A 14,117-nucleotide genomic window follows, 5' to 3' on the forward strand; every position below is an offset into this window, starting at 1 on the left:
TGTCATTTTATAATAAAACATGACCCTAATACATTGACGTAGATGCAGCCTTGAGACTGATTAAAAGTGTCACTGAGCAAATTGACTTGTTCTTCCACATGCATGTGCGTGTCCTTCTATGTGAGTGTATCAAGTCCATGTTCACCCCGCCCCTCCAGTCTGAAAAGTGCCAGGTGTGTAAATAGGTCAGCTGTAAGTAACAGGCCCATGGCTCACACTCACACTGACTACAGGATGACTGTAGCTGCAGTAAATACCACCGGGTACTTTTCCACATTTCTTGTTTTGGTTATATAGTCATTTTAATGTGTGGTACATACAGTGTTGGCATGCTTCATGTAGCCAAACACGCAGAAACATAGTGGTTATATTTATACATCTCTATATTTGTTTGTGTTATTATGTGGCTACAGATCCCAAACTGTTCTCAACACAGTAGTGTTACCGCTAGCTTTCCTTATTCAACTTCAAATATCTGGGATTTGATGTGGACTGAACAAGCATGCCAATATGCCTCAAATGCATATTCTTTCGAGTTTGTACTTATTTGGTTGGAATAACAAATAACTTTTGCAATTATCGAATGTTATATTTTGCACAGATACATACCATAAACTATGAATTTTAAATATCTACACATTTTCCTCTAGAGCTGTGAATCATCCCTTGTAAATCCTGTGCCTCAATATATTTATAGTTTCTAGTATATTGTTTAACTTTAACACAAGGTTTTTTACAGTTTTAACTATTAACAATGCAGCATCTGTATCATTGTCATTTGATGTTTAAGAAGAAACTGTCCGTCACCGTCCTATGCAGAAATGTACTTTGTTGTCACACCAGAGTTTGTGTGTGTGTATGTGTGTAACCTCTCTGTGTATGTGTTCAGGTATGGACCTGATTGATCCTAAAGAGCTGGAGAGCATGAGACATCAGCTTGAAGATGCTCAGCGCTGGAATGCCTCTCTGCAGGCCCGCCTAGGAGCCATTCAGAGTCGTGGAGGAGGGGTCGGTGGGGCCAATGATGGTGGTAAGAGAGGAAAAACAATCTTTATTCTGTCATTTCAGAGTTTTGCTGATGGGAGATGTTTTTTTAAAGGTGACTCTAATTCTTTCAGGGGAAACTTTGAGTTTCATTGGAGACCAGACTTCCTACATGAGTATCTGTGTGGGAGAGGAGCATGAGGACAGCTTGTCTCAGCTCTCCGCACAAGAGCTCAAGCAGAAGGTGATATACCTTTTAAACCTAGTACATTTTTCGACAAAAGCATTGTGTCTCTACTAAACACAACAGTAGATTTGAAAAGTTGTCAAAGACATGTCACCAAAATACGTAACACAGTGAAACAATCATGCAAAAAGATTCAAATGAGTCTGTCTGGGCCTAAGGTGATGGAGCTGCAGGATTCCAGCAGCAGACTTCAGACTTTAAACAATGAGCTGCAGAGCCGACTGTCATTATTGGAGAAGTTGGGCCAAGACGCGTACGTCAAGGAAGACAAAGACGTGGCCAGCAGCAGCAGCCCATTAAAACAGGTTAGAGTCCACAAATGGAGAAAGTTGTACTTGGAAGTTGATTCGTCAAAGTTTATTTGCTTAAACATACAATAAAGGGCACCTTTCTCTAATTGATCTGCAAAGTATGTCCACAAATACTCTGGATCATGTCTTGAGTCATTGTCTAACATCACCTGTATTAGCTCCTTTCTAACCTTTGATCCTACATCTTAACCTTTGCCCTGTCTTTAGCTTGTTACTAATGTGTCTTTACTCTGAAGTAGAAGATCCTCTTTGTCTCCTTCACCTTTCCTAATCACTCCCTGTTTTTTTTCTGTTTCTGTGTCCCATGAAATGCTCTCTCTTCGCCATTCCACATTAGACACGTCATACCATTCTGCTGTTGCTGTGCAGTGTTTTATGGATTCTGTTCCCTCATTATTAAGTTTTCTTTTATCGAGCCATGTGTCATACTCGCCTCCCATCCCATTACTCTAGCAGCCTGAGGAGACGCATGAGATGCAGCCTGTGGCTCACAGTAACAGGACGCATCTCTCCGGTCAGGATAAACAACAGAGTCAGACAGACATCAAAGTAGGACAGGTATGAAATGGATGACTATTTATTAGATCTTAATAAGCTGTTTAATAAACATAAGACACAAGTTAATGTTAATAATATGGTGAATTCCCTGTGTTTTGTGACAGTGTAACCAATATTTCTTAACTGTCTCTTTTTAGATGTTGCCTGGAAAGCTGTTGGGAGATTTTAGTCTAGACAGTGGCCTTGGCCAGAGTAGAGAGCATGCTCACTCTGGCATCTCCACTTTGGACACTGAAGAGAGACACTCCAGGCAGAGCAACACCAATGTAACGGCACTTAAATCCTTGCTGACTAATTGTGGGGCTGAGTCAGTCTCACACCTCAGGTGGGTCTTTCCTTTGAGCAGTGTCCAGGTCCTGCTCCTTATTTTCACTCTTAATAGTCTGTATTTTGATGAGTAAACTAATCGAATTTCCGTCAATGCAGAGAGGAGCTGCTCAGACTTCGATCAGAAAATACGGAGCTGCGGGGTCTCCTTAAGGAACAAAAATCTACTGAGAGTAAAGAGAAAGCAAGCACAGACGCCTCAGGGAACAGCAGTGACGGACAGGCTGAATTGAGAAGGAGTCTGGAGAAACTGCTTGCTGAGTCAAAAGGTCGCCCTAAGGTCATCAGTCTGTCAAAGGAGGAAGGAGGGAAGAAATCTAAGGAGATGTCGCATAGGAAGACCCCTCTAACCCCTGAGCCGACTGTCAGCAGCAGTGAGGGGATGGAGAGTTCAGCAGCTAAAGGCCAGACATCACACAGCAGGAGTGCAAAGCAGCATGTTGTACGGCATGGGGTAAGTTTCTTCATTAAGTGTAAAGAAACACAGCATTGGGCTCTGTATCAAGTCTAGGTTTTATCAGGTACTTATACATAGTCAGTGTATTACCTACAGGAGATAGGACAAAATAGCTAACCAATCCATGCAGCGGTAGAGCAGCAACTCCCTTTTTCGGCAAGGTATTTTATTGTTTGTCAATGAAGTAAAGTGGCTTTGAAGAGAGCATAGATAGCATCCTCCAAACTGGGGGGCATGCTGTTTAAGTGCACAGATTATGGATAAGTACCTACAATCCCTTTTGAAACAATTGAAACTGTCCCTTTTAATATCTGTTCCATTTGTTTCAATCGCAGGAAGGTGTCAAGTCTCGCCTCCCGGTCCCTGTGAGGCTGAGGGTGGAGGCTAGCAGAATGCAGTCTGTGAGCTCTGACCAGCCTAAAACTGATTCATTTGAGCACCTTCAGTTGGATGGTGTATATGCGTTTGATCAGCAACTGCATGCAGAATCTGACCCCCCCCTGTCACCCCAGCACAGCACTTCCCCTTCTTCCACGCTCAGATACAAACAGCATACTGGCAGTCCAGTGGGATCAGACAAAGGCTCTGAAACAGGAGCGACACTGCATCATTCCCAGGCTGACTCTGCTCTTTTCTCTCAGCTGGAGCTTCTAAACCAGGAGTGTCAAGAGAAAGAGATGCTGATCAACAAGCTAAGTGAGCAGCTAGTGGATTGGGAGGAGCTCCACGCTCAGATCCAGGAAAAGGACAGACTTAATCGCCAGTACGTGGAGGCCTTACAGGCTGCAGAATCCACCATCTCCTACCTGACCGCCTGCAGTCTGGACAGCCAGGGAGGATTTGGGTCGCTCACCAGTCCTGCAAGTTCAGATTCTGCCCTTTACAGCAGGTGCATGGAGCTGCAACAAGCCCTACAGGAGAAGGAGGAGCTCAACAAGCAGCTCATAGAGCTTCTGAACATGGCGGAGAAAGCCATCAGCTCAACTGATGGACAAGAAAAGATTCCAGAAATCAGCGATTTATGTTTGAAGATAGAGACGGCCTTGCAGCAGGGGAACAAATCTTCAAATAGACCTAGCCTAAGAGGTGTTACTGGAGGCACAGAGGAATCTATGCAGGCGTTGCAACAACACACAGACTCTTTGCAGGAGGCCCTGTGGCAGCAGCATAGGCTTAATGCAGAGCTGCAGGAACAACTGAGAGCTGCAGAGGCTGCTGCTCAACATAGATACAACAACGAGCAGGATGCTAAATGTTCAAGGCAGACAGCAGCAGAAAAGCAGACAAGGGGTCATCCATTTGAAATGGGTAGTTCAGATGTTAGTTTGAATCAGGATATGACCAAAGTCCTGATGAACTGCCTGAGTGCAGCAGAGTCTGCTGTTGCCTCTCTGGCAGCACACTGTACAAACAGCAGCTTCTTGGCCTCTGGTAGATCATCACAGACCAGCCCTGAACTGCAGATTCATTTAGACAAACTTCAGAGAGCCCTGCGAGAGAGGAAGGAACTGGGGGAACTGGATCAGCTCAGTGTCAATCAGTCACCTCGAAAAAAGGGACAGCTCCACCCAGAGCTGCATAACAACATCTGCCGCCTCTATGAGGTGTTCAGTGATCACTGTCAGAGAATCTCTGAACTCCAGGCCTCCCTAAAATCAGAGAGAAGCCGTAAAGAGGACGGCGACGTCTACAGGACGCTGCCGGACGCCAACAGTTTACCACCCAGTGTTCAAGTGCAGCTGGAGACTCTGCATAAGGCGCTGAGGGAGAAGAAGAAGGCGTGTAAAAGCCTGGCGGAGAAACTGGCTACTGCTCTTACCTCCCCGGAAACAGCAAGGAGAGGTTAGCATGCTGAGTTTTTTTTATTTCTTGTTGCTTTAAAGTAGTTGAAAGTGCATGAGCAATTTCAAATTTGTAATGTTTTTAAGATTCTTCAAAGTAAGGCTGTACTGAACGCTTCTATTGAGGTTTTTAAAGGAAACTTTGGAAACTAAAAACATTTCAAAGTCTTTCACAAACAGAATCCTCATTCTGAACCAAAATTCATTATCTTAGCATTAAACTTTTTATGTGCAGAATGCAAACTTTTTGTGACAATGCAGATTAGATGCTTTCTTACTTTTTTATATATTCATTCAGTACAGCCTTACAAGATGTGTTAAAACCTTTTGTTTATCCAAATGGATCATGAACACCATAAAGGAGAGAGAAAATGATCTGTACATGTGAATTTCATCCTAACCCGACATATATTGCCTCCACTGCCAGCTCTGGAGCAGGATGACAAAGGCGTGCAGGTGGATTTGCAGGACCTGGGTTACGAAACCAGTGGCAAGAGTGAGAACGATAGGGAAGAGAGCAGTAGCACAGGTAGACGGCCTGCTGAGTGGACACTAATCTTTACTGTAGATTCTCTCTATGTGTCTGCATGAGGACTGAGATAAGGCCACTGTAACACACTGTCTCTCACCTGGAGAAATGTTTTCTGTTTGGGTCTCATGACCACACTCTCTACTGGCGTTAACCCGGTATTTCTCTGCACTATTCCCACATTTGAATGAACTGTCAATATGTTTGCCATGACAAATTCTTGCATGTTTTTATTCTGAAGTTTGGGATTGTCTTTTCGAGCACTCATTAACCTTTACACTTTTATTTCTTGTCTTATTGTTTCACAGTCCAACTGTATCTCAAATCCTTTTATTTCACAGTCACCATTTATTTCTCTCAACTTTGTAATGTTTTCTTGTTCCCTGGTTGATTGTTTTGTGTCCCCTGTGTTGCCAGATCTAGAGGTTGGTGTACACCCCAGCCGCAGCGCCTCCAACCTGCCCTCCCCACACGATCAGGCCACGTTTTCCTCCACTGAGAACCTGGACTCCACCTCCAGCACCCCATACCCCAGCTCCCCCGCTCTCAGCTCTGCCAAGGTTATCATCTAACTTATTGGTTTGAACCCCTCCCCTAAATAATTATAACTAACAATGCACAGCAAGTTGGTCAAGCTTGTGAATTGTCTCTGTGTTTGCAAAGGTAGTCATTATTTAAATAGTTTAAATGCTTAAACAGTCTCTCTTTTAGCCTTTCCAAAACCAAAAACGCACGTAAATATAGGATATGTATTTAACAGCAATGTTGTCCACTTACACACCATGACCAGCTGTAGCCTCATGCCTTCATTAGTCGCATGGATTAGGACTCTCTTTAGTCTAAATAACTTCAACTTAGTCGAATAACACTAAAACTATTTGGTCTACAAATAGACGAGTTGATTAAATGGAGAAATCTGTAAATCTGCGTTTCTCACAAAAGAAGGCAACACTAATTATTTTGTTTCCCAGAAATGTGATCACAATTGACTTGGAATACATTTTGAACCCCTTCCGTCTGTTTTCAGTTCAGTCTGAAGAGCCTGCAGGTCTATGATGACTATGGTGTTTCTAAGGACCCTCTGCAGCTCCAGGCACAAGTCAGAGAGCTAAAGGTCCAGCTGGAAAACCAGACCAAACTCATCCTGCAAATGCAAAGTCTTCTGCGTAGGAACTCTCTCTCCAGTGACCTAGTTTCAAGCCCCCCTGATCCCTCGACCATCAGGGATCAAGCAATGATACACGGAGAGGAAAAGAGCCGAGAAATGAGCTACAGAAGTGGGCAGCTACGGGAGAAAAAGGAGGGTGAGAACCAGGCAATGAAGGATAAAACCAGCCTCCTTGATATGGGACTGGACAGAGAGAGGGCTCTGAACAGAAGCACAAATGAACCACAGCAGCAGCAGCAGTCCCGCAGCCGCTCCACCTCACCTGCAAGGTCAACACTCTTTGTCAATGTGAAAATATTGTAATATTTATAATTCACTGAGTGAAAGTTGCACACATGTTTTGAACCAAATCTTGACTCATTCCGTTGTTTTTATCCCCTTGCTTGCCCTCATTCTGTCCTCGCCACAGACTGGACTCCCTGGTGCAGTCGCAGGCCAGGGAGCTGTCCCAGCTGAGGCAGCAGATTAAGGAGAGCCGCCGGCTGGGAGCCCTGCAGCGCCTGCAGCTGGACCAGCTGAGCAAGGCCTTCAGGGAGCTGCTGCAGGCCAGCGAGGTGGACTTCTACAAGGGGGAGGCGGTCAAAGAGCAGCTGGAGAAGAGCCTGAGCATCCTGGACAGGCTGGAGGGACGTCTGGACAAAGGTAGCTGCTCTTTGGAGAAATATGACTTATCAGAATCACTGCATAACCACAGTTTTGATATTTGATTTATGAACTCTCTACAATTCTAGTTTGTAATATATTGTAAATACATTCTGTTTGGTTTCTGGGCCCATAAAACATATACAGTGTCTCCAGCCAACACAAATACTAACACAAAATGAATGAAGGCTCTCTCACTAAATACCTAATATTAGTTTAAAAAAAGTTTTAACGCATGTAGAGACTGCCGGTTTGAGCGGAGCCATGTGAGGTCGTATTTTTCAAGCTCCTTCTGAATCTGAAATATTTGTATTAGGAACTACACCCTAAACTGTATTCAACTACAAATCTAAGTTTTTCTTGCTTGCCTACGACCAATAGTTTCACTGCAAAAACGTAATCTTCCTATCGCAAAAAGGTTTAAGGCACGAAGTTAGTTTTAAACATAGCTGTATTTAAATCAGTTTTTGCCCATTGTTCAGAAAGGTCTGGATGCTTCAACAAAGAAAAGAGCACAAGGGCACCATCAGAAAGACGTGAACACAAGAGAGCAGTCACCCGTTACTGATGTTCACAGACAGGGCCTTGAAAGCATCTTTTCCTCTGTCTGATAGGAGAGTCTCGTCTGGATAACGAGGACGTGGCAGCCCTGGAACTGTCTCGCAGGTGAGTCTTAACTCACAGACTGCCCTAACTTATTGTCAATGTCTTCATTTATTTACTTGTGTGTTTGTTGTGTGATTAATCATGGTGGAAAACAATATCTCTAATATTCAGAATCATCTCATTTGTTATATTGTAAGGGTACTGGGATACTAGCTGCAACGAAAACAAACAACCCTGCGCCTAATCATTTTTTAAACTTAATTTTAAGTAGGTGCTTGACAGTCATTTGTCAAAGTCTGTGAGATGTGTTTGACCAGTTTTGCATCTTTCTCTGAGCCAGTTCTGTGTTTCTGAAGGTCGAACTGCACATTGTAACCATTAGAGATTTCAGGGTCATTAGCTGTGCTGTTTTGGCGTTTGTCCCATGACCCTTTTTAAAGAACCCCCCACCCCCACCCCCAGCCAATTGCCTTATGACCCCGAGCGGTGTGTTGTTGATTTTGAATAGTGTCCTGCTGCTGACCTAATTTCCTCTGTGACAGCCAAAACATTAAGGTTATTCTGTCCCCCAACTGGGTCACCGGTGTCTCTGCAAATAAGAGACAAACACACACACAAACCACATGTTCATTCATCTATTCACAATTATTCAAGCAATATCACCCAGAATACAAATCAAGCTTAGCACCAATATGACTATAGTAACATTTTTGGAATTGGAATTGATCATAGCATCGGCCATTTTAAAATAGCTTCATTATTTTGATGTATTGACAGAAACATTGACTTTGAAGCTACATGATGACATGCACACTTTAATTTTCCAACAGCTCCTATGTCTTAACTCTTTAATGGGACATTAATTATACCTATGATACACCCATGTTAGACTGTTATTTCACCCCATTACACTGTTATTACATCTTTTACAGATGAGTACACCCATGTTACACCTGCATTACATCCATGGATCACCAATATTACACATTGCCTGCCAATAGGTTAGGATAATAAACGTAAGTGGTTAATACTAGTGACATGAATGAATCTACATTATGTGTGATGTGGGTAGTGTTGAGCAGCTCCAGCAGGGATCACTGCTCTCTGAGCAGAGCATGGCAGATCCTCCTGACAGCACGGCTAGAGTCCAGCAGGAGATAGAGACCCTGCGTCTGGAGCTAGAGGGGGACAGAGAGCTGCTGCAGCTGCACGGCCGCCTCCTCGTCCAGCAGAACCTATCGCTGGCTGAAAGCACCCGGGAACAGCTGGACCTGTGAGAGGGTTTGATCCTGACAGACAGCATGACGTGTGCTGTGAACCTCTTTCCATCGATCAAGCTGTGTGTTTCTGACCTTTAGTCATGAGTCTCTTTTTTTGGGTGCTGTTCCTCACAATGTGTGATTATCCTCACTGTGTTCAATTGTTTTGCTCTCCAACACCCAACAGAGATGATGTAATGGATCAAATCCAGCTGTTAATTCCTTTCGAGAACAAGTCATGACATCATTTTTTCCCCATCTCCTTCCAGGTTGGCGAAAGAGCTGCAGGAGAAGAACTGTCTGATCCAGAGTCTGCAGAGCCAGGTCAGAGGTCGAAGTCCCAGCAGCCACCAGGGCTCTCACTCTGACCTGTTCCACTCAGACAGAACCTCCTCCTGCCACAGCAGCCCGACTACACCCAGTGGCAGTCGGTCCCAAAGTAAGCCTGAAGATAATGTTCAGATAAGCTGCAGATGTAAATCTCAAACATACTCATCATTCAATTCTTTATTTCTGATTACAGTCAAAAGCCCAGATTAACTCTGTTACTTTCCTTCATCTTTTTTCATCCTTTTAAATACATATTAGTTTAAACCTTCTAACCAATTTCAGTTCTGTATTTATGTATTTATTAGTGTATAGTACATTTTAGGGGGATTTTAATTTTCACATTTTTGTTATGTGAATGATTAGCACGACATTGATTTGACCAACAACAATAACTCTAGTGGGAACCACTACTTTAATGTAAAGCTATATATATAATAAAATTCATTATTTAAACCTGTAATTGTAATGAGATAAAGAATTGGGGTTTGATTGTCTGTTTTTTGTCCTTAAAGACCTGCGCTTCTGTATTTTCCATACAAAGTTATTTTAGACTTCCAGGAGCTGAAATTGAACTTAGAAAAATCTCACTCCTGCCAGCATGGATGCCATACAGAGCCAAAATAATTGAACGTTTAAAAATCCAAAATCATTCGGCATCATTCGGGGTTAAAAATAAATATTTTACAATTTATAGTAATTATGGAGATTACCTGACTCCTTGTCCACAGCCCCTTTTTTCTAGTCTCAGCCTGTAATGGCACTTCTTTTCCACTCAGATCCTTTGTGGTGCAGTGAAGCATCCCGCCCCACAAAGCATGCCGACCAAAGGCAGAGCAGGTGTCCAGTTTCATTCCACTTAAAGTTGCATTATTCAGTGCCACCTATCCGTTCAATCGTCAAACTGTGTTTCCCCTTGGGAAAAGAGATAGTGAAGGCTAACGCAGAGACAAGTGAAGCCTGAGGATATGCGAGAAGTCTCAGAGGGTCTTTGTTCTGCTAACATGGAGTATAATAAGAAGATGACATTTTGGTTTAAAAGCACATATAGAAGGTGCAACATTACTCTTTATTCATTTTTGGATTTACATATACATATGTAAAAAAAAAAAAAGACACACAAAAAGGAATAACAATCTATTTTTAAGTTGTAATTATTAATTGACCACCTCTATGTGTTTAGGCCAGAGGCAGCTCTCTGATTGGACGGGAGCAGCTGTTGTAGGCGGAGCTCAGGAGGACGCTGTCAGCAGACTGCAGGGCCTGCACAGGGAGAACGTGCGACTGCAGGATCGGCTGAGGGGCAGCGAGGATCTGAACGCCACGCTGCGCAGTGAACTGGACCTGCATCGCTCCATCATGGCCCAGAGCAGATCCCACCACCAGGAGCCGGATCACAGCCAGGAGCCGGATCACAGCCGGGAACCGGATCACAGCCGGGAACCGGATCACAGCCGGGAGCCGGATCACAGCCGGGAACCGGATCACAGCCAGGAGCCGGATCACAGCCAGGAGCCGGATCACAGCCAGGAGCCGGATCACAGCCAGGAACCGGATCACAGCCAGGAACCGGATCACAGCCAGAAACCGGATCAGAGCCAGGAACCGGATCACAGCCAGGAACCGGATCAGAGCCAGGAACCGGATCACAGCCAGGAACCGGATCACAGCCAGGAGCGGGACAGGTCAGGACCGAAGGCAGACCCTAAACCAGGAGAAGACCTGGGCTCACAGAGGAACGCTGCTGATCAGCCTCGCACCATGAATTCAGGTAAACATGGGGTCATGTCAGATAGTTAGACTTTCTATTTTCTTATAATTATCTATTTACACAACCATAGTGGGGTCAAATTCAAAAGCAACACTTGTTGTCTTTTATTACAGTGTTTCAGCTTATGATATTTAAAGACACATTGTGTTTTGGGCTTTGTAGTTTTATGGTTTTGTAACATCTTGGGATTTGGTTGTTATTAAACGTGCATAATTATAATACTGGATGGAGTTTTCCTTCACTTGAGTTTTAAAAACAAATGAATGATGTCATTGGTGGGAGAGATTCTCAAAGCCTGTATATTAAATCAATTTTTACCAGAAAGTCAGGATAAGTTGGGCTAAAAACAAGCATTTGACTGGTTTGGTCTCCTTTTCAACCGGGGCCCCTGCAAAAGTGATCATATACCCGGTATGCTATGACTGAAGATAGGCACAAGATGAATAAATGACTGTTGTTGTTACCATCTTGAGTAGGGATGGGTATCGTTGAGGTTTTAACGGTACTACTACTTTTATCGATACCGCTTATCGGTCCGGTCTTTTAACGGTACTCTTATCGGTTCTTTTGGAGAAAAAAATTAGGTAAACTAACTAAACAAATTGTGAACAAAACTAACATTGCTTTTTATTTTTAATTAAATGCATACTATTTCATATCAAAAGAAACAACAATGTTTTAACAAATCGTATTAAATAATCTGATGACAGAACTGTAAACAGAATAGCTGAAACTTTAACAAAATAAATAACTCAGTTACCTCTAATCATTAACCCATGTTTGTATAATGTAGTTAACTCCGTGTGTTGCTGCTAGCATACATAACACCTGACGTGGAAACGTTACTCGTGGATGGGGCTACAGAGCTACTAGAAAGACAGTCGAACCCGGTGCATTCCTCCGTCTGAATGTGGTGCACTTTTGCTAAATGTTTAGACAAATTGCTCGTGTTACCGCCCTTACATGCTAAACTCTTATTGCACTTTTGGTAACGAGCATTGTCTACATCGAGACTGCTAAAGTTTAACCACACCTCGGAGCGCGTTCTCTCCGCCATCTCGCGTGTGTGTGTGTGTGTGTGTGTGTGTGTGTGTGTGTGTGTGTGTGTGTGTGTGTGTGTGTGTGTGTGTGTGTGTGTGTGTGTGTGTGTGTGTGTGTGTGTGTGTGTGTGTGTGTGTGTGTGTGTGTGTGTGTGTGTGTGTGTGTGTGTGTGTGTGTGTGTGTGTGTGTGTGTGTGTGTGTGTGTGTGTGTAAACAAACTGCCCCGCCCCCTTGCAAGCAGAGAGATCAAAAATAATCATAGAAGCATTGTGCAGTTTTTTTTGCGTATTAGAAAGGGAGTTGGCGACAGTAAAACTGCAATATAATGTTTGTGTAGCAATAATACACGACATATATTTGTTACATTTCTCCAGTACCGATAAAAAGACCGATAACGTCGGAGCTTAACGGTACCACGGTCTTTAATAATTCAGCCCCGGCGGGCCCGTTTAATACCGGGGCTCGGTACCCATCCCTACTCTTGACTGTAAGGGAGCCAGGAGGGACAATTAAGTGAGATTCAACCTTTCGTGGTGCCAATGAGTGACTTTTTTTAACCACGCCTTTCTCTCATATTGTAGTTTATGTGAGTGCAATAATACTTCATCTCTTTTAATCAAGGTGTGTGTGTGTGTGTGTGTGTGTGTGTGTGTGTGTGTGTGTGTGTGTGTGTGTGTGTGTGTGTGTGTGTGTGTGTGTGTGTGTGTGTGTGTGTGTGTGTGTGTGTGTGTGTGTGTGTGTGTGTGTGTGTGTGTGTGTGTGTGTGTGTGTGTGTGTGTGTGTGTGTGTGTGTGTGTGTGTGTGTGTGTGTGTGTGTGTGTGTGTGTGTGTGTGTGTGTGTGTGTGTGTGTGTGTGTGTGTGTCAGACCTGCTGGCAGAGCATCTTCAGGAGATCCGTGCACTGCGGCAGCGTCTGGAGGAGAGCATCCGCACCAACGACCACCTCAGGGAGCAGCTGGAGAAGAGGCTGGCAGAGGTGGAGAAAGACCCAGGTAACCACACCTCAAATCACCTGGATGCCTTTCATTCTCTGTGTCTGTCATAAGGGTTTGTCTCTAATCATATTTCCTTGAACAAAAGTACTTCTTTGTTGACTGACGTGTGTGTGCCCGTGTTTAGCAGCCACCAACATCTTCATCCACGGCAACGAGGAGCAGGGTCAGCTGGCCAATGAGGTGCGCTTCCTCTGGGGACAAAACCAAACCCTGAAAGAGCAGCTCAGCCTGGGCTCACGAGGTAAAACACACCTTGTCATATAAGCTCACTTTAACCTATAACACATCTTTTCAGTTAATAGAACAGTTGACGTAGAGAGATGATTGTTTTCCTGATTTTGTTGTTATTTACACATATATTTAGACATACCTTTATCTCACATTTACACATACAGTGTATGTCGCTAATAGGTGCTTAAAACTAACTTCAACTTAATCTTTCCCTAATATAGAAGTGTTTTTAATTCCTTCAGACAAGCAGAAGGAGAATGAGAAGCTACGGGAGACTCTGGCCAGGCGCACGGCCAAACTGGAGCAGAGCAGGAGGGAGTGTGAGGCTCTGAGGCAGGAAAACAGCCGCCTGCAGGAGAGGCTGGAGCTCAGCAGCCAGGAGAGCTCCCAGCTGCAGGAGTCCCTGCACTTCAGCAAGGAGGAGCTGCACAGGTACACTCACACACACTTCTAAATGTCTCCTAGCAGCATCTATTGTCCCGACTGTCCTTCATGCAACCTGAAACTACACAAAGCTACTAATTAGCATTGTAAAGAGTCATTACTATTATAACTGTTCCATACTATTTGTACGACAGGGAAACAGGGTAGTGTATCGTTTGTTGGCTTATCCATGAACACACTCGGATCATCTGATGCTATAAAGACGGTCTGTGACCTCATGAGCCGGGTCCTACTGACACAGATGAGTGAGGCTGAAACACGAAACCTGGAGTCAGATCACTTCTCCTCTCCCTTTCCCTACCTCGTCTTTATTGTGTGTGTGTGTGTGTGTGTGTGTGTGTGTGTGTGTGTGTGTGTGTGTGTGTGTGTGTGTGTGTGT

General features: G+C 44.0%; 1 protein-coding gene across 8 annotated transcripts in view; it reads left to right on the forward strand.

Annotated features, from left to right (window-relative positions):
• Positions 1-14,117, forward strand: part of cdk5rap2 (CDK5 regulatory subunit associated protein 2) — a 39,091-nt gene that overhangs the window by 19,764 nt on the left and 5,210 nt on the right. For 4 of the 8 annotated variants that reach the window (XM_079658238.1, XM_079658243.1, XM_079658241.1 and 1 more), the window contains 17 exons: positions 890-1,030; positions 1,119-1,228; positions 1,390-1,536; positions 1,996-2,100; positions 2,238-2,425; positions 2,527-2,881; positions 3,220-4,726; positions 5,153-5,254; positions 5,672-5,814; positions 6,282-6,691; positions 6,832-7,064; positions 7,679-7,730; positions 9,199-9,368; positions 10,440-11,027; positions 12,935-13,060; positions 13,188-13,304; positions 13,516-13,726. In XM_079658238.1, coding sequence (XP_079514364.1) covers positions 890-1,030; positions 1,119-1,228; positions 1,390-1,536; positions 1,996-2,100; positions 2,238-2,425; positions 2,527-2,881; positions 3,220-4,726; positions 5,153-5,254; positions 5,672-5,814; positions 6,282-6,691; positions 6,832-7,064; positions 7,679-7,730; positions 9,199-9,368; positions 10,440-11,027; positions 12,935-13,060; positions 13,188-13,304; positions 13,516-13,726 — 4,705 coding nt within the window. The remainder of the gene's footprint in view (positions 1-889; positions 1,031-1,118; positions 1,229-1,389; positions 1,537-1,995; positions 2,101-2,237; positions 2,426-2,526; positions 2,882-3,219; positions 4,727-5,152; positions 5,255-5,671; positions 5,815-6,281; positions 6,692-6,831; positions 7,065-7,678; positions 7,731-9,198; positions 9,369-10,439; positions 11,028-12,934; positions 13,061-13,187; positions 13,305-13,515; positions 13,727-14,117) is intronic. The other 4 variants (XM_079658240.1, XM_079658239.1, XM_079658245.1 and 1 more) reach the window with 4 other exon arrangements.

Source organism: Notothenia rossii (genome assembly GCF_949606895.1).
Source record: "Notothenia rossii genome assembly, chromosome: 11".
Lineage (NCBI taxonomy): Eukaryota > Metazoa > Chordata > Actinopteri > Perciformes > Nototheniidae > Notothenia > Notothenia rossii.